Source organism: Anas platyrhynchos, chromosome 3 (genome assembly GCF_047663525.1).
Source record: "Anas platyrhynchos isolate ZD024472 breed Pekin duck chromosome 3, IASCAAS_PekinDuck_T2T, whole genome shotgun sequence".
NCBI lineage: Eukaryota > Metazoa > Chordata > Aves > Anseriformes > Anatidae > Anas > Anas platyrhynchos.
The window spans coordinates 120,208,820-120,228,695 of record NC_092589.1 but is presented as its reverse complement, the minus strand read 5'-3'; the positions used below and the strand labels follow the sequence as shown (position 1 = coordinate 120,228,695).

At 51.3% G+C, this 19,876-nt stretch overlaps 1 protein-coding gene and 1 pseudogene across 1 annotated transcript in view; both read left to right on the top strand.

The window, feature by feature from the left end:
- LOC139998638 (sterile alpha motif domain-containing protein 12-like) overlaps positions 1–19,635 on the top strand; it is a 77,029-nt gene extending 57,394 nt beyond the window's left edge. The window contains exon 4 of the mRNA XM_072036653.1: positions 16,599–19,635. Coding sequence (XP_071892754.1) covers positions 16,599–16,603 — 5 coding nt within the window. The 3' untranslated portion in view covers positions 16,604–19,635. The remainder of the gene's footprint in view (positions 1–16,598) is intronic.
- On the top strand, positions 509–8,124 carry LOC140002292 (interferon-induced very large GTPase 1-like; annotated as a pseudogene).
- Positions 19,636–19,876: the final 241 nt, after the last annotated feature.

Genomic DNA, 19,876 nt, shown 5'->3' with positions numbered 1-19,876 from the left:
GGCTGAACAATCCAAGTGACTTCAGCCACTCCTCATATGCCTTCCCTTCTAGAAAATTTCCCATCGTTGTTCCCTTAGTTAGTAGTTTTGCATGAGAAAAGTGTAAGGGTATGTGGATGGCGAGAGTGTTGGCTTCATTAAGGTCATCCAGTCTCCATTCGCTACTTGACGAGCCAGAGATTGCATCTCTCCAGGCAATCCTTTTCTCTACCACGTGTGGGCGAGTGCTGTAAGGAGGAGGAGCCAGTGACGGGTGAGACCAGTCCTGGCAGCTTATACATGGGTGCTGTTGAAGGCAGCACCTTGTCCATGGCTATTTGTGTAGCCGTGCCAGTGGTTGCGTGTGTCTGTCTGTCTGTGTCTACCTATCTCGGGGGTGCCCGAGGCTGGGTTCCAGCAGCAGAGCAGAAGAAATCCATGGGACGGGAACTGTGGAGAGGCCTCTTCTAAGGGGTGGTTGCCTCCTCTAACATGATATAACAAAAGTCTCTTTTCCCCTTCCACAGCCATGGAGTCACAGGAGGAGAGAGCAGATGCTGGGGAAAAAGCACGAATTGCTAAGCAATTGCTGGCAGAAGCATTTGAGAAGGAAGGACTTGATGAAGAATACTGGCTCCCCAAACTGTCAGAGATACTGGGTGTTAAGTCAATAAATGCTTTGAAACATCTGCAATATGAAGACTACCTTAAACTGGAGTGCGAAGTACGGTACCCCTGGGAGACCAAGGCACTTCAAAGGCTCCTAAAAATCACAGGCAACGAAACAGGTGTTGATGAACGGCAGAAACAGCACTTGGAGAGGATGAAGCAGAGACAAGAAGAAGCCAAGTCAATCCTACAGGAACTGGAAGAAATGCAGAAGAGCCGTAACCACAGCAAGGAAATGATAAGACAGAAAGAGGAGGCCCTACAGCAAGCCATGGACATTCCCAAGGAGTACTGGGCACCTCCAGAGAAGGCATTGCTGGATGAGCTGGTGAGCATCCGGAAGCAACTGGAGCAGCAGGAGAAGTCCATGGGGGAGAGGGAGAACGTCTCTGACGAGGAGGTCCTGAGGCGGGCATCGGGAGGCCTGGCTCTGCAGGGGATTTACCAAACCAACAGCCTGGAGGATGTGCTGGCAAAGCGAGAGCAACTCATCAGGGTCCCTGATGGCTTCATGCTCACTGGTCCAGTGCAAGGGTCGCTGCTTGAGAGGAAGGAGTTCTCCTCCTCTGCAGCAGAAGCCACTTTCACCAAGTCCATGGAGCAGCTGGGGTTCAGCCTCAGCGCTTCTGCCAGTGACAGGTTCTCGGGGCTCATTGTTGAAAGAGGTGTAGATTCCAGCATGTCCTCACAGTCAGAGGACTCCCGTCGGTCATGCTCGGAGCAGGCGTACATTTGCATCACCAAGTACCAATACATCCCTCTGGCCTCCTACTACTTCCAAAAGGACCAGCTTCGCCTCTCAGACGCAGCCCTGCGAGAGCTGCAAGACATGGAACAGCTTCTGAGCATCACCCAGGAGGCAGACAGGTTCCACCTACTGAAGAGCAGGTGCACCAGCTTCTTTAGCAGGTTTGGGTCCCATGTGAACCAGGGACCCATCCACTTTGGGGGAATATTCTGGTGGAAAGCATCTGCCGAAGGTTTCAGGGCAGAGCAATGGGATGAGATGAAGCAACAAACATCTGAAGCACTGAACAGCTACGTCGGGGCTAGCTTCAGCGGCTTCGGTACCAAGTGGGGAGTGAAGGGGGATGCTTCAAAGTCCAGCTCACAGGCATCATTTCAGGGAAGAGACAGAAGCAGCACCCACACAGCAGTTCAGCTCTATGTGACCAAAACAGGGGGCCCAGCAGAGACGGATTCCCTTCCCGAGTGGAAATGCGGGCTTGTGGCCAATAACACAACCTGGTGTGTGATCGACCGGGGCTTTCAGCTGATCCCAGTGTGGGACATAATCCTGTCCAACCACAGCAGTGATTTTAAATCCTCCCATCAAATGGCCAGCAGCCTCAGGGCTGTCTATGAAGCGCTAACGAATCACAACACCAGCGTGATCTTTGGAGAGGAACTGGCTAGTGCTGTAGAAGAGGCCAGAGCTTTCCTTGAGCAAGTGAAGACCTGGGAGGGGACAGTGGATGAAAAGAAACTGCTCATGTTGCTAGATTTTAAACAGAGTCTGAAAAAGAGAACAAAAAATCACAGTGTCTGGATCAACATATGTCTGTCAGACAAAGCATTGCAGGAGTTCCTGGTGAACACTGTTTCTTTCTGCCAGAGGTCTTCTCCAGAAAACACCACCTACATCAAATCTCTGCTGCAGTGCCTGCTGGATCCTCACATCTATTCTGTCAGGGACTTCCCCAAGACTTCCTTCATTATGCAATGGGTCTTCCACGAGGAGCACAAAACTCCCAATATTTCCAGTCTTGAAGATCTGAATACGACACTGCTGCAAATGAAGGAGGACATCATGAAAGTCACCTACGCACCGGCAACTTCTGCATCTGCCATTCATGAGGCAAAGATCAAAGCCACCTTCACTGCAAGCCAGTCTGTTTCTTCCTTGCTCCAGTCTCTGCAGCAAAGGGCACAGGAAGACATAGAACTCTTAGTGCTCTTAGTTACAACCAGCACGGGATACCAAGTAGAAAGCAGCACTTTTCAGTGCCTCCTTGGGTGTCCAGAAATTAATTTCATGATACAGGAAATGCGCGTGGCACATAACGAGTATCAGAGCCTGAAGGAACAGGATGTTTGCAGAGCTCAGGCCTTCCTGCTGCTGACGGGGCTCACCATAACATCCAAAAACAAGAAGATGACCCCTGAGCAGAAGAATGACCGCTTAGTTTTCATGAAAGAAAAGATGAAAAACACATGGTCCACAGAGATGAAAGCTCTCCTCGAAAAGCACAATGCATTCAAAGACTGGGAGATGCTGGAAAGAGATTTGCAATCCTTCATCGATGGGCAAGTGGAGGACACATCTGACAACCTGAAGAAAGACGATATAATGAAAGACCTGGAAGATGCTTTTCAAGGCATGCAGCCTCCCAGTCAGTGTAAACCTAAATCAGAAAGTAGCAAATCTAAAGCAAGTCAAGCCACTGCAAGTCCAGAGTTCCTCAAGTTACTTAAGCGCCTCGGGCTGGAAAGGTACTATCCAAGAAAAATGGGCACAGAAGATTTCCACATAATACACCAGACATCTGTACACGACAGCCAGCCCAGCAAGGACAGCGAGCTACCATTTTACTTCCTGCAAAGGCTCCTGACCGTGGATTACCGGGTCAGGTACCTGACTTGCAAGGAGGCGAGTAAGCCGGGAGTTATACCCACACCAAACACCTCAGGGGAGGAGCACGAGCCCTCTGATTCCTTTGATGACTTTCTCAATGACTTGGACAAAGGAGCCCCTAAATCTGCAAGCAGGGAGAGTCATGTGTACCCCATGGACCTCCAGATGGCAATTTTTCATTGTGCTGATGATTTCATGAGACAGTACCTTTCATCCAAGCTCGCTTTCTGCCAGTTTGCACTACCCCTCCTGGTACCAAACCCGGGCACTTCACAGATAGAGTTCCCTCTCTGGTCCCTCAGCCAAATCAAAAAGAGCTGGAAAGGGACGGTGAAATCGAGAGAGCAGACGAGGATTAGCAGTCACAACAACAAACTCATTTATCAGGCAGAGATGCCCATCGTGTCCTTCCTCCGCATCGGCAGTTCTCCTTCCTCTTCCAAGTCTCAGCTCCTGAATGCCCTGCTGAGCAGGAAAAAACACGACACTTTTTTCCACCGCCATTGCGAAGGCAGCACCAAAGACTGCTTCCTGATGAAAGGTGTTGTGGAGATCTCCTGGTACCTTCCCCGTGGTAGCGACAATGACAGCTTTAACAGCCCTGTTGCTTTCTGTAACCTGCATGGAGATGCGAGATATCACGAACCCCAGCTGCAGTTTTTACAGGAGATCTCTGCTGTGAATGTGGTTCTTGTTTCTGAGTTGGATCAGAGCAATGAGAAGAAAGGCAGGAGAATTTTACATGATCTATGGCAGTCTCAGAGGCCTTTGGTTTGCCTTTTCACTGAGAAAGAGAGCATTGCAGCTGGCCGATCTGGCCAAAACGTAAGAATAGGGATCAAGAACAGAAATGAAGCAGACTTAGTGGGTGAACTGACAAAAACCATACGAGACCTAGTGGAAGGGTCGAGCACGCTTGTTAGCCTCAATGCATGCCTGAGCACAGCTCGCCAGCATGGCTTCCTAGTTGATGAAGATGCAAAAGTGTGTGTGACAGCCAAAGAAACGGCAATCAAACTGGTGAATCTGTTGAAGAAGGAGAAGTTGTCTGAGATCAAATCACAGCTACTGCCTCTTCAGGGAAAACTGTGGTACATGTGGTGTAAAAAGGACACAGAACTCACTCGCTTGCAGGAAAAGAGGAACAAGAGCATAGAGCATCATCGGAGCCAAATTGAATTGGAGAAGTCTGCAGTACGAAGAAAGCAACTAGGCAAAGCATTTCCCCTCAATCTGCTGATGAAAACAGTCCTTGACTTTCTCCAGTCACAGCCAGACAATACCAAGAAATTCTTTCTGCAGTGGATGAAGATCTTCATGGACGACATGTCCTCTGATCACCTTGATGAGCTAAAGAGAGAGTACCATCTCTTATGGTCTAAAATCCTGGCATTAAAGAAAAACAATGAAAACAACAACCTGAAAACGCAATTGCTGAAGGAATTAGATGCCCTTTCCAATGAAATCAATGATTCGTCCATTGGCCTTGAGCATATTTTGAGAGAGGTGGGGCAGATTTATGAGGCACTGGAATCAACATACTCCAAAGAAAAATGGTATGTCAAACTACCTGAAATTGCTGCCAATCTGATGCTTTTAGGGTATCCCATTGAGCTGATGGATGGTGATGCTTCTTACATACCACTGCAATGGATTGGAGCCGTCTTTGACAGGTTAATTGAGAAGCTAGGGGACAAGCGAGTATTTGTGCTTTCCGTGCTTGGCATCCAGAGCACAGGGAAGTCAACCCTGCTGAATGCCATGTTTGGTCTGCAGTTTAACGTCAGCGCAGGGAGGTGCACCCGGGGAGCGTTTATGCAGCTCATTAAAGTGGACGAGAAGCTCCAACAGGATTTGAACTTTGATTACATGCTCGTTCTTGACACAGAAGGACTTCGTGCCATAGAGATGGCCAATAAGCAGTCACTTAACCATGACAGTGAGCTGGCCACCTTTGTCATTGGCATCGGCAACATGACTCTGATCAACATCTTTGGAGAAAATCCTTCGGAAATGCAAGATGTCCTTCAGATTGCTGTGCAGGCTTTCCTGAGAATGAAGCAAGTTAATCTTTCCCCAGGGTGTCTCTTTGTGCACCAAAACGTGGGTGAAATAACTGCAAAGGAACAGAACATGGAAGGACAAAGACGTCTGCAGGAAAAGCTGGACGAAATGACCGTGACCGCGGCCCAGCAGGAATTCTGTGACATCACCTGCTTCAGCGACGTCATCCGCTTTGACGTGAACACCCACATTCATTACTTTGCTCACCTGTGGGAAGGAAACCCACCAATGGCACCGCCCAACCCCACCTACAGCCAGAACGTCCAGGAATTAAAGAGCAAAATTCTCCAAGCTGCCAAGAAGGAATCGCACAGCAGCATTTTGAGGCTCTCCAGCTTGAAAGTTCGTATTAGTGACCTGTGGAATGCCCTGCTGAATGAAAACTTCATTTTCAGCTTCAAGAATTCAGTGGAGATTGCTGCCTACAAGAAACTGGAAACTGCATTTAGTCAGTGGACCTGGCAGCTGAGAATTCACATCTTAGACTTGCAAATGAAACTGGAAAACAAGGTGCGGAATAGGGAGTTGGGTAAGGTCACCACAGAACACCTTGAAAAACTGGTGCAAGAGAGAAGTGATGCCATCATCAAGAACATGGAAACATTCTTCAGTGAAGACAGAGACCATGAAATACTGATCCAGTGGAAAAGCAGCACAGAACTGAAGCTGAAAGAACTGAGAGAGTCCCTTCTTGTTGAAACGCGAAGGAAGTGTGAGAAACTTCTAGAAGTAAAGAAGAGCCAGAGTAAACTGGATGAGAGGAAGTCTGAATATGAAAATGAGCTCCTGAGAAAGAGCAGAGAGTTGGCCCTGTCTCTAAAAGGCCAGAAATTAGGTGAAAGCAAACTGAGAAACCGCTTCAATTCTATCTGGAAGCAGTGGGTTGCTGAAGTGTCCTCTGCTGCTCCCCCTCTGGAACAGGTGGACATCGATGTGGACATAGAAAATGTCCTTCTAGAGCACTTCAGGGAGTCTAATATAGTTAAACAAATATTGAATTTCTACCAAAATAATACATTTTCCCTTGACATAGAGAAACATGTGTCTAAGAAAAAAGGCTTCCGCATCTTTTCTAAGAGATTGGACGATGCCGATGTGAACAACATGCTCCGCATTACAGAGAGCATCATAATGTGTGTGAAGGCAAACATTGAGAAGAAGAAAAAGGACAAAATGGATTACAGCCAAACTTTTATTCATGAAATACTAAATGAAGTGGAGAAAGGTATGAACTCTGTTCCTAACACTGCAAATTACAGTTTTAATAAAGTTTACAAAATGGAATTATCACTGTACCTGTGCAGAATGGCAGCAGAATTGTTTAAAGACATGCATGCAGCATTCAGGAAAGCAAATGATCCAGTCGTCTACCTGGAGAGCAAGAGAGAAGACTTCTTCAAATGTTTCCAGATTTCCTGCCAAGGAGCCTCTTGCATCACTACATTTGCTGATTTCCTGTGCAGCAAGATTGCCCCAGCTCTTCGACTCGCCATCTATGAGAAGACAGCTCTTGACATAGCTCGAGACGTGAAGAATAAAGTACCAGATTTCAGAGGCAATAGATCGACTCTGGAATATTACATGCTGAAATACCTAGCAGAAGAAGAAAAATTTGAAAATTTCATATATTATCTTAATGCCCCAGGAGACTTTTTAAATAATTACATTAAGACAAAAGTTGAGACGTACTGTTTAGATAAGAACAGAAGGCTAGAGATGTTTTTAAGAGAATGCCTCTCTCCTTACTATGAAAGCATAAAGTCAGCTGTCTTTGCATCAACCACGGTTGTCAAAGACAGAAAAGACAGAAAGGATAAAATCTCTCTTTGGCTGGATGAATTCTGCAGAGCACTTGGAGACATGATAAGCTTGCCCAGGAGCGACCTGAAGGGCATTGAACATCAGGAGATAACAGACATAGAGTTCCTGAATAATGCCATGACAGAAGCACTGTCTCCTGTTATTGATGATCTCAGTAAGGAGTTTGAAGAAGCTTGTATGAGCTCCTTTGAAAGGCAGCCTCACACAATAGTGGCTGAGCAGTTTGCAGGGTGCCAGGAGCAGTGTCCATTTTGTGGGGCTGTTTGCACTAACACTATGCCAAACCATGACGGAGACCACCGGGTTGTCTTCCATCGTCCACAAGTTTTGACAGGACGCATATGGCATGAAACAGACAACCTAGTCATTGATATTTGTTCTAGCAGTGTTTCAAGTGGCAACTACTTCTTGATTAGTGAAAACACACGTATTCCCTACAAGAAATACCGGGATGCAGGACATCCCTATTCCACTTGGAGCATTCCTCCTGACCCATCCATGCAAGCATATTGGAAATGATTTGTGTCTTCTTTCAGGACACAGCTAGAACATCACTACAATGGGAAATTTCATGGCAAAGGAGAAATCCCTGCTTCCTGGAAGAGAGTTACAAAGCAGAATGCACTCGCTGAACTGGAGAAATGTTAGGCTAAGTTGGTATGAAGGAAAAACTGCAAGTGCTTTGCATTTTAGAAGAACGTAATACGAGGATAACCACAAAATCTTGTTGTAATGATTATGATTTAACCTTGTCAATAAAACTAAATGTAATTGCTGCAACGTTGGGTGAACTAAGGAGTGCTTCTTATGCTGCTGCTCAGCGATTCCCTTGCTGTGTGATAAAGTCAAAGTCCTTTTCCTTTCTTGCCATAAATATATACATCAGCTTTGTCTTAAAGCAAACTAGAAAAACATTCCTGCAGGAAGCAGTCATACCGCCAAGATCAAGACCAAGTGCCAGATGAAGAGTGAAGGCAGCATTAGCAAGTACCAGTTTTATCAGCGGCTATGAGAAAAGAAATGAGGACAAGCACAAATAATAGGTTCACAGAATCACAGAATTGAAGGGATTGGAAAGGACCTCAAAAGATCATCAGGTCCAACCCCTCTGCCAAATCAGGTTCCTTAGAGCAGGCTGCCCAGGTAGGTGTCCAGACAGGCTTTGAATATCTCCAGAGAAGGAGACTCCACAACCTCCCTAGGCAGCCTGTTCCAGTGCTCCGTCACCCTCACCGTGAAGAAGTTCTTTCTCATATTGGTGCAGAACTTCCTGTGCTCCATCTTGTGGTCATTACTCCTTGTCCTGTCCTCACAAACCACTGAAAAGTGGTTGGCCAAATCCCTCTGTCTCCCACACCTCAGGTATTTATACACATAGATGAGATCCCCTCTCGGTCTTCTCTTCTCCAGGCTGAACAGAATCACAGAATCACAGAATCACAGCTCTGGTTGGAGAGCTGCCAGGAAGAGAAGGACCTGGGAGTGATGGTGGACAGTCGGCTGAATATGAGCCAGCAGTGTGCTCAGGTGGCCAAGAAGGCCAATGGCATCCTGGCTTGTATCAGAAACAGTGTGGCCAGCAGGACGAGGGAGGTGATCGCCCCCCTGTACTCGGCTCTGGTGAGGCCGCACCTCGAGTACTGTGTTCAGTTTTGGGCCCCTCTCTGCAAGAAGGACATCGAGGTGATTGAGCGGGTGCAGAGAAGGGCGACGAAGCTGGTGAGGGGCCTGGAGAACAAGTCCTACGAGGAGCGGCTGAGGGAGCTGGGCTTGTTCAGCCTGGAGAAGAGGAGGCTCAGGGACGACCTTATCGCTCTCTATAGGTACCTCAAGGGAGGCTGTAGTGAGGTGGGGGTTGGTTTGTTCTCCCACGTGCCTGCTGACAGGACGAGGGGGAATGGGCTTAAGTTGCGCCAGGGGAGTTTTAGGTTAGATGTTAGGAAGAACTTCTTTACTGAAAGAGTTGTGAGGCATTGGAACAGGCCGCCCAGGGAAGTGGTGGAGTCACCATCCCTGGAAGACTTCAAAAGACATTTAGATGTAGAGCTTAGGGATATGGTTTAGTGGGGACTGTTAGCATTAGGTCAGAGGTTGGACTTGATCTTGAGGTCTCTTCCAACCTAGAAATTCTGTGATTCTGTGATTCTGTGAAAAGACATTTAGATGTAGAGCTTAGGGATATGGTTTAGTGGGGACTGTTAGCATTAGGTCAGAGGTTGGACTCGATGATCTTGAGGTCTCTCCCAACCTAGAAATTCTGTGATTCTGTGATTCTGAGTGCCTGGGGATGTGGCTGCTCCAGCACAGCCAGCAACTGCCAAGTTTCACTTTCAGGCACTGCCTGAAAGATAATAGCCTGACTTCCAGGAAAGCAAAAAATATCTCCCCGCCATGCAACCAATAAACTGTGGCCAGTGCAGGGGCTTGGGACTCTGTAAAGAGTGGGGTCAGGGGTGGGCTGAGTCGGCCTTAAGGTGTTGTGTGGCTACGATCACCCCGCTATATGTGTCTACAGTTACCGCTAGCCACACTCGAGGTCTCAGCGACTGACAGAGCGTAAAATCTGTCTGCCACACCTCAGAGGCTTTGAGACCTCTGGGGTTGACTCCACGGGACCATAGTGGTGCTTTTTGACAGTGGGGACACGTAGCTACTATGTGTTTTGCGTCGGTGGTCGAAATCCCACATCTCTTATCTAGCGCTTTAGCTCCAGTGTGGAGGGACTCATGTAGCTGGCGGGCATCTTTTAGTGTCGATAATCCTTTTGCAGCGGCGTCTGCTTTGTCGTTACTGATTTGGTAAAACCCTTTGATTGGGTTGTGGCTGTTGACGTGGGTGACCTATATGGTGCCTTTTCGGGAGAAAAGTGCTTCTTCTAGCATTAGAGCGACCGTGGATGTTGACATTCCGGGCCCCGACATGGCGAAGCAAAGTTTGGCTACGAACATTGAATCGGTCACTATGTTGAGGTGTTCCATTGGGAACAGTCCACAGGCTAGTACTACGGCCGTCGCTTCTAATTGCTGGACTGAAAGCGCACGATCGTTCATTTTAGTGCTGAGTCATTCTCCTCCCGATTGCCATACCGCTGCCACGGTTGAGGTTGCTGAGGATGCATGTGTGAAGACCGTTGGTCCCCATTGGGGCCGGTCCATGATCTTCCGTTGGAGGTCGATGTTGACAATTTTCAGCATTTGAGCCCAAGGGGGCTTAATAGCTATGGCAAGGGCTATGGCTAGAGATTCTGACATCACTACTGATTGCGGTAGCAGCTGTTTACAAAAGGGTAGATATATCGTGGCGGGTTCGATACCTAGGTGTCTTAGGGCGAGTTTTCGGCCTTTCATGATGAGGTTACCAAGGCACTCGACTGCTGGAGAGAATGCGCGTGACAGTTTTCCTAGGACTATCCACTGTATTGGTTGAACTTTTTGAGGGGGGCCCTGGGCTAGTGCCCCTACTCCCCCCCTTTCCGTGAAGTATACATACAGATCAAGTGGTTCATTCGGGTTCCACCTGGCGAGCGTGCTTGATGATACTTTTTGCTCGATAAAATCGAGAGAGTTCATTGCTTCTGTTGTCAGAGTCTTTTGCTCCCATGGTTTTTTTCCTTTTAAAAGATCGTACAGGGGAGCCATGGTTTCGGGAGGAATCAGGACAATATTGCAGAGCCATTGTAAGGATCCCACTAATTGTTGCATATCATGGAGCGTTTTGATGTCCCGAAGGATTTTTATCTGGGGGGGAAGGGGGGGGTTATGTAAGAACTTGTGATCCTCACTCCCAAAAAACTTACACATGGTCCTTTTCTAATTTTCGCGCTCGCAATTTCAAACCCGTTTGTTTTTAGAGTTTCTGGGACTATTGACACTAGCTGGTCCACTTGACTTCCTGACGGTGCAGCAATCAGGATATCGTCCATGTATTGGATGATAGTCGCGGTCGGGTCACTGCGCCGAACTGGCGCCAGCGCCCAATCCACCGTGATCTGGCAGATAGTAGGCGAGATGATCATTCCTTGAGGCAGCACTTTCCACTGGAAGCATATGTTGGGGCGTTGGCTGTTTGGAAACATGACAGAGAAAGCAAACCACTCCTTGTCTTCTTCATGTAGAGGTATTGAGAAAAAACAGTCCTTAATATCAAGGACGGCACAAGGTTGCCCTTCCGGTACCATAGAGTTCATAGGCAACAACGTTTGGACAGGACCCATTGGTTGAATTATCTTGTTTACTTCACGCAGGTCATGGAGGAGGCGAAATCCTTCACTGGTTCGCTTGGGTATTACAAAAACTGGAGTGTTCCATGGGCTAGTAGAAGGCTCTATATGACCTCGTTGTAGTTCACGGTCGACTAGCTCGAGAAGAGCACCCATTCGAGGCCTCGACAGGGGTCATTGCTCGACCCACACTGGGTCGGACGATTTCCACATCAGTCTAATTGGTGGAAGTGGGTATGCGGCAGTGGCCCTTATGGTAAATTTGTCACCCTGGCTTTTAATAGGGCTAAAGCGTCCCTTCCCAACAGGGGAGGGACTCCTGACATGACATATGGGAAGAGAGTAATGGTTTTCTCCAGTCCCTTTTTAGTGTGGAGTGTGATTACAACCAATTGAGCACTCTTCCAGGAGTTTTCCTGGGTTTCGGCACCACTTGTTGCCTTCAGGGGCAGTGGCGACCTGGTTCAGGAACGGCACGGCAACCAACCCCAGTCCGCTCGGTCCATCGGCTCACGGACACCAATGTGGTGGATGGCAAATGGCGTTTATTGCCGAGTTACACGGTGTTATATAGCCGAGGCCCACAACGTCACTTCCGCTTGCTTACGCCACAGACCACGTGCTACTGTCCATCAAGGGAGGGGACAGTAGAGCACAACATCTTCCGGCCGCCAGACCCTAACTACCCACACTACAGGAAAAATGGGTGGGAGATGGAATGTTCCTGATTTCCATCAGGCTGGGGATGGATGGGAGCCCTGGTTGAGCGTTGTGCTGCCTGGGGGTAGTTCTGTGGGTAACCCGAGGGCCTGGCCCTGGCTCACCCCTCGCTGAGTGCTTTAGGGGCTGCCTTGGAAGCAGCGTAGTGTGCTGGTCTGCCTCGGCACCTGGAGCTGCCCTGTGCTGGCACGGAGCTGCCAGAGCAAATCTGATCGTGAGTCAGCTCTGGGCTCCCACCTCACCTTTATTTTAGTATGGGCGGGAGGTGGGCATCTCCTGTTGACTGCTGCCTGTAATACCCGGTCCTTTCTGTGCCTGTTCTCTTTTTCTCTCCATTTCTAGGGGCACGCGATGCTAGTGGAGCTCTACCCTCAGTAATGGGACAAGGGACTGCTGAAGGAGTATTCATCAACGAGTATTCTGTGCCTGGCAATGCCATTTCAATGCACTAATAAAAAGATACAAACAATCCTTCTTGGGAAGGATTTTTGGTGGCCTTTGTAAATACCTTTTAGCTACACTGCTGGTAATTTTCAGCTAATAAACGCACTCTAAGACGTATTCCAGGTGGAGGAAAATAAAAGTTAATGTGGCTCTTAGTGTCTCCGAGGTCCTTGTAACCAGTCTGATTTCTACTGTAATTCTTCAGGAAGCAAGATTTATTATTTTCTTTTTCCCTGGAAAAGAAAAAAAAGAAGGATTCCCAAGTGCTGTACAAAGAATGAAGCTCAGAGGCGAGGAGATCCACAAAGTGCTGAATGTCGGCAGGCTGAGATGTGGGGTAACGTGCCGTTGTAGGGAGTAACAACTTCAGAAGCAGGTTTAAACTCAAGTGGCTGACCTGGTTCAAAGGGGGAAGATTGCACGATGTCTGAACAGCATGGAAAGAGCAAATTGCCTCAGAATTGAGTCTCGCTGATGTTTGCCACAATAAACCAGGAGAGAAAAGAAAGTTTGGCTGGTGGTTTTTTGTCCCCCTCTCCCTTGCTTCACTGTGGCACATTAATTCCACATTTTTAGTGTTATCCTGTCCCTGTTTCTGAATTTTAAAAACACTTGGGCAGAAACAAGCTGGTGACAAACATCGGTTCTGCAGATTCGTTGTTCTCCCAGGATTTTGGGAACATGATGTGAGGAATGTTTTAACAATTCCAATTCGTGTCCATAAATTCGTGTCCATAAAGAATAATTCTGTTTGAATCCTGTCTGCCTGGGCCCTGCACTGGCAATTTAGTTCTTGAACCACAGATGCAGTGTGCCCCAGTCTCCCCCTCATTCCAGTCAATTTATCAAGTCTTCAGAAAACACTCCTTAAATTTATGAACCTGTTTGCTTTTGTTATTCCTGACTTCTAGTTCTAACAGTTATAGCCTTTTTTCCTGTCTTCTTCGAGATTAACTTAACACTGCTATAGATGTGTCTGTGAATGGCTGGGGAAGAATGTTTTAATTACTCGTGAAGCGTCAAATAAGAAAGCTGTTTGTGTTTGATGTCTGGGAGTTTCAGAACAACTGATAACAACTAGTGACTGTTATGGGATACTATGTGGATCCTTGGTATCTGGCCACGGGGGGCCAAGAGATTAAGAGGAAGGAAAAAGAAGCTGAAGGACGGTTGGGAGACAAGACCTGCGGAGAGTGTACAGAGAGTGTTCCATAAACTCGGAATAGTGCCAAGTAAGTACAAAGGGTGAGAGGAAGACTACGAGCCTTCAGCATGAAAGACCCCTAGAGACCCCCAGAGGAGACTGATGCGCATGCTCCAGTAGGAGGAACTGGACCCCGGAAGCTAATTATAATAATCTATTTTTTTTAGAAGTAGTAATGAATATGTATTAGTATAGGTGCATAAAAATCAGCTGCTTGATGTAACTGGCGTGCGTCCTGGTGGAGCGGAGACTCCCGGTGCACCCAGCGCTGTTTGCTTACCTCTATTCCTTTATATTCTTTTAATAAATCCTATATTTTATTTAATCCTAATTTGAATCCTGAGCCATTTATAACAATGAGATTGTTGTTCCTGCCCTTTTGGTTAATGTTCTGAGTTTTTTTCCTCCTTCACCTTTTCATGTTTTTATTACAATGAGGGTGGCTTGGGCTATGCCAGGCACTACAGAAATCTTCCAAAACACCCTGCAAAAATCTTCGGCTCCCTTGTACGGAAGGAACCTTGCCTCTGCAAGCCACCTGCTGCCTGCAATTGTGGAGGCAAAGCTGCGATAAGAGCTGGGTGGGACAGCGGGTGCTGCCTGCTTGGTGCTGGCTGGAAATCTTGTGCAATGCTGCTGCTCTGTGCTGAGCTGCCTGTGGGTGGGAGGGAAGCTGAGGAGCAGGGGCAGCGCTTTGGTTTTCTATAAACACCTCGTGTGCTTCGTGGACCTGGTGTCCCAGCAGAGGGAGGCTCTGCTGCGGTCGGACCGTTCTGGGCAGCCGGAGTGGCTGAAAATCCATCCCTCTGCCCACATTTGGATAGCTGGGGGCATCCACGTCACCAAGAGCTTCACGGGGCAGAGGTCCCTCTGGGGTCTGGGGATTGGGAGGGGTGCTATGGAGACCAGGCACTGATCCCCACCCTCCTTTCCGTGCCTCCCAGCCCATTGGGGTAGGACGGTGTGAAGCGGTACCACTGCACTCCCCGGCGTTCCCACACACGTGGGAGCATGTTCCCAGGGCTCTGTCAAAGTCCTGCCAGCTCTGCGTCTACCTGGATGCACAAGACTTATTTTTTTTTTCCTTTTTTTTTTCTCCCCACCCCTGGAAGTTGCTTAATAGCTTGGTGCACTCCTACTTTGCGGGATGTGTTGTGTTCAGCAGCCTTTAAAGATACCTATCACCACCCGACTGCGATGTCTGGGTGCTCGCTTTGCTACCCAGCCTGGCGCTGCCTGCGTGGGCACTGAGCTGGCCCCAGGACACCCCCGGGGCTGCGTGGAAGGGGGGCACGGGCAGCGGGGACTGTTGCAGGTAGGGGCAGGGCTGCAGCCCTTCGGGATGTGACTCATCCTCAGGGCTCGCCCTGTTCTGGCGCTCGCGCTGGAGGTGAGGCTGCTGCGGTGCGCCCCGCATCGATCTGCGTGGGGGCTTTTACCCCGTGGGACGGGCTGCGACGGGCCCCTTCTGCACCTAACGGGGACGGGAGAGGGGGGAGCCTTTGCAGAGCTCCTGCACCTGGTTGTGGTAAGGATGCTGCCCCGCTCTGCCCTCCTCCAACCCCTGGAAAACCTCGTGTCTGGCTCTGGCTAGGGTCTCGCCAACCCCTGGAGCTGTGTGGAGAGGGTGAAGCCAGGGCTGGGGTAGGGCAAAGAGGAAGGGGGAGCACGATTGGAGCTCTCAGAGCAGCCGCCGCACCCCTGGCAGCCCTGGGTGCTGTTGGGGTGCCTGCAGAGGGAGCGCCCGGGCAAAGGTTCCTTTTGCTCTCCTGCTTCCCGTGCAGTGGGTTCCTGCTCGACCCAGGGCGGAGCTGTGAGCTGCAGGGTGGTGGGGAGGAGGACGTTGGGCTGGGGAAGGGGTCTGGGCTGGCTTGGGGGTGCCAGGGCACGCCGGAGCCCCCTGGGGCTTGCGGAGGTGGTGGGGAGCTGGGGCTGGTCTCGCTTCCCGGGTGTGCCCGGCTCCGTGCGCCCACGCGGCAGGATGGGTGCTGGGGCCTTGTCCCAGTTCCAACTGGGGAGACAGGAATTGGGTGGGCAGGAGGGGTCTGCACTGGGGGAGGGCAGCCACCACACCCGAGGGGATGGTGTGGAATAGGGGTGCAGGGGGCTGTGCTCACCCCAGCTTTTGCAGCCCCCTCTGTAGGGAGCCCCAGCTGCCCCCACGCCCTGCCGGACCCCCACATGGACACCGAGGCGCAGGATGGTGCCGAGGCGCAGGATGGTGCCGAGGCTCTGTCGGAGGGCTGTTCGCTGGCCGAGGTGAGTGAGGGCAGGGGCTGGGGGCTGGGGGAGTGTCCCCGGGGGTGAACTGGAGACCCCACGGGGATGTGAGCACCGGCACCAGCATGGGCACGGGGATGGCAGAAGGGTCCCATTTTGGGGAGGGGTGGAATTTGGGCATGGAGCAGCCAGCCTGACCCCGTATCCCCCACGGGGCTGGAGGGACGGGCTGGGGGTGCGAGAGGACACCCCAGCTCACCCCTCTCTTCCCGGTGCAGGTCTCGGAGGGGCCCCCAGCACAGTGGTCGGTGCCGGAGGTGTGCGCCTGGCTGGGTGCACGGTGCGGGGACGGGGACCTGGTGCAGCTGGCGGCCGAGCACGGGGTCAGCGGCCGGGCCCTGCTGCGAATGACTGAGGGGACCCTGTGGCGCATGGGGGTCACCCCCCGCAGCCGGCACCGGGAGCTGCTGCGGGAGCTGCTGGGGCTGCGGCTGCAGCAGGATCTGGAAGAGCTGCTGAGCATCGCCGGGGGTGAGCATCCCCCTTAGCGCATCCACGGGGGGCACCGGCCGTGAGGACGCCGGGGGTGCCTCCAGATGGACTGTGGTCACCTCTATCCTCAGAGTGATGCGGACAGGAGCTTGCGAGCAGGGAGGCGATGCCATGGGATGACAAAGCGGCGGCTGGAATTAAGCACACGACATGGAAGCGGTGCTGGAAGGAGTCCCGAGGCTACCGTGTCCCTCAAAAAAACCCAAACCTGGCTGGAGAGGCAGGGCTGCGCGAGGAGAAGGAGCCTCTCACCCCGTGAGCCACCTGCTGCCGGGTGACACCGGGTCCCACAAGGTGCCACTGCGCCCCGCGGGGTGTGGGGAACCCTGTGGCAATAACACAGCAGGGATTGTCCCGAGCCACCAGATCCTGCTGTAAGCCCAGGGTGTGAGGGATACAGAGAGGGGACACGGAGGTGTGACACCTTCCGTGGCTGTGCCCAGGAGCAGCGCATCGATGGGGGAGCCCACGAAGGAGGTGCTGGGGCACCCTCTGCCTCCGACCCCGGGGCTGGCAGGGTGTGCAGAGCAGCAGGGCAGGGCTGAGGGCCTCAATAAACGTGGCTGGAGCTGTGAAACCACCGGAGTGGCTGTGCTTGAGGGACCTGCTGCCTCCCAGACAGTGAGGAGAGGCAGCCTTGGCTGTGGGCACGAGGTAGAAGGTTCCCCACCCCTTGCTGGGAGCCTGTTGTACCCACGCACAGCAGCCCGGCTGCATATGGGGTCCTGGCACCCCTCATGTGCCCAGATGCCCCGGGGGTCTGGGGCACAGCCAGGGCAGCCTGAGGGTGCCAGCATGGTGGGTGACAGGGGAGTTACTGGGTGATGGGGGCTCACTCCCAATTTGCCCATTCTGTTCTGCGAGGAGCAGGGGCTGGGGCTTGTAGGGGGCTGGGGCTTGCAGGGGGCTGGGGACCCCGAGTTTATAGGGCAGTGGAGCACTGGCTGGGGCCAGGTCCTGCTGCTCCCCTGCATGGACCACAGCTTGTTTCATGCTGTGCCATCTGGTTTTACACCCGTTAGTATTTTTACTCCTGTAGTCCCTGCTGGCATGGCTCCCCAAATCCCAAATCTCACCTCCCCTAATCCCAAACCTCACCTCCCCTAATCCCAAACCTCACCTCCCCTAATCCCAAGTCTCACTGGGGGCAGCACCAGACTCCCTTTGGGGCTGTCTCCCCCCATGAGAAGCCCCAAACTCAGCAGTTGCAGTTTTGGGGCTCTGGCAGCTCCTTTTCGCAGCAATGGGAGCGACCAGGGCAGTGGTGCAGCTGCAGGGTGGCCGCATGTCCCCGAGGGTCTGCCTGGCCTGGGGACTGCCCTGCTCCCCTGAAAAGTGGATTTGATCACCGTGGGAGGGTGGAGAACGCAGAAACTGCTGGAGAGCACAGCCTGGGAGGACGTGCAGAGGCAACACCAGCTGTGCTGTCTGCATGCATGGTACTGCAGCAGGGCGCTCCCCTCGTGCCTGTGCCCACTTCTCTCCGGCTGCCCAAACACTCAGAGCTCCTGAGCATCCCCGAGGCTGCCGGAGCATCGCTGGATTTGCCTGAGCATCACCAATCAGCCTGTGTCCAAGCATCGTCTGGGGGCTGCCGGAGCATTCTGGAGCATCCCTATGACTGCCTGAGCTTCACCAGGACTGCCCACGCATCCCTGGGGCTGCCCGAGCACCCCTGGATTTTTCTGAGCATCCATGGGGCTGCCTGAGCCCTGGAAACTCCATGGGGAGCTGGGGGCTCTCGGTGTGAGTTTCTTGTTGGGAGCAACTTTGATGTCTTTGCACAACTCGGAGCATTTATTGGGTTTATTTATAAGACTGATATTTTTCTCTTCTGCTCCAGAAATACTACTGGGGAACAAATTCACCTGCTCGCCACTTTGACTTGTGAGCAGCAGCCTGGCACTGGTAACGGAGGCTGTGCTGGAGCGTGGGTGCCTGAGGGTGTCCCAATCCCTGTCCCCATTCACTGCCACCCCACCGTGTCCCTGCTGGTCTGCAGCACCCTGCCAGAAGGCTGCTTGAAACACCCCTGTGGCCACAGCAGCTGGTTGCTTATTTAATGACTAATGGCTCTGCCAACTCTAGGGCTAACACTAGTTTTAGGAAGGCAAAAATAGCAGCAGGGGGATTTGCGTATAGATGTTTCTTCGTGGATTAAGAGCCCCAGTTTCAATTTGAGCCAGCTGAGCTGCAGCTTGTAGTGGTTTTCCTTTCCCTCCCCTTCTGTTCATCTCTTTCTTTTTTCTATTCCTGTTTTCCTTGGGAGCTGGAAGGATGATGTCTTTTTAAGACAAAACTCACAGCGATGTGTGCATGTTTGTTTCCTGCAGTGCTAGGTGACCTCTGTAGCACCAGGGCCAGATTTTGGGTATGGGGCTGCAGAGCCACAGGAGAGAGCTGGGGGAGCATCAAGACCGAACCCTGCCCGCTGGCATATCCTGCAGTTTTGTCACCTAATTGAGGCTCTTTTAATACACTTAAACTACTTTTCATTAGGGAAAAAAAAAAAAAAAGAACAAAAAAAAAGAAAAAAAGAACACAAGACAGATGAAATTATGGCTTTAAAAAGCAGCTGGGTGCCCTCAGCAATGGAGCAAAGTGCGGTGTGTGTTTTATTGCTCGCTGTTCTGAAGGAGCCATGGGCTGCAGGCCAGATGAAACCCACGTGTCTGATCCCAAGGAGTAAGGAGCGGTGCTGGGGCCCAGTGGGTTTTTGCATAGAAATGTTGAATAAACAAAGTCTCCAGTCTGAGGGCAGCAGACCCCAGCAGAGGGCACAGCCAATATAGCAGCACGTGTTGAAGATGTGAGTGCCCAGAGTGGGAATCAGTGCTCCTGCTGGCGGTGGGGGTGCTGCAGGGGCAGGAGCTCCTTGTGCTGGTGGCTCCTTTCTGCTCCCACGGTCAGGTGGGAGAAAGCTCCGTCTGCTCCAGGCTTCACAAAGCAGGATGCTTCCAGCAAGCGTGCTCCTGGCCCAGCAAACCCTTGCCACGTGCACATTTTCCCCTGCCCCGCAGACACGTTTCTTCCCAGCTCCCTGGCTCAAACATCTTTGCCATTGTGGACCTGCTTGTTACAACCCCAAGGTCTCGCCTGGGGAGCAGTAGCTGGCGTCATATTCATCCCTGGAGGTGTGAGGCTGAGCCTGCTTTTTGGGTGTGCATCACTTTGCAGAGCAGTCTGCCCTTTCAGCAGCCGGTCTCCTTCCATCCTGCCACAGCCTTTGCAGCCCCTTACTACCGGTCAGTGCCACCAGCACAGCTCCCATCTTCTCTTGAGTGTTCAGGGGGTGTTCCCCGGAGGCTTCCTTCCATGGTGACAATTCACCATTTGTTCTTTCTCCCTT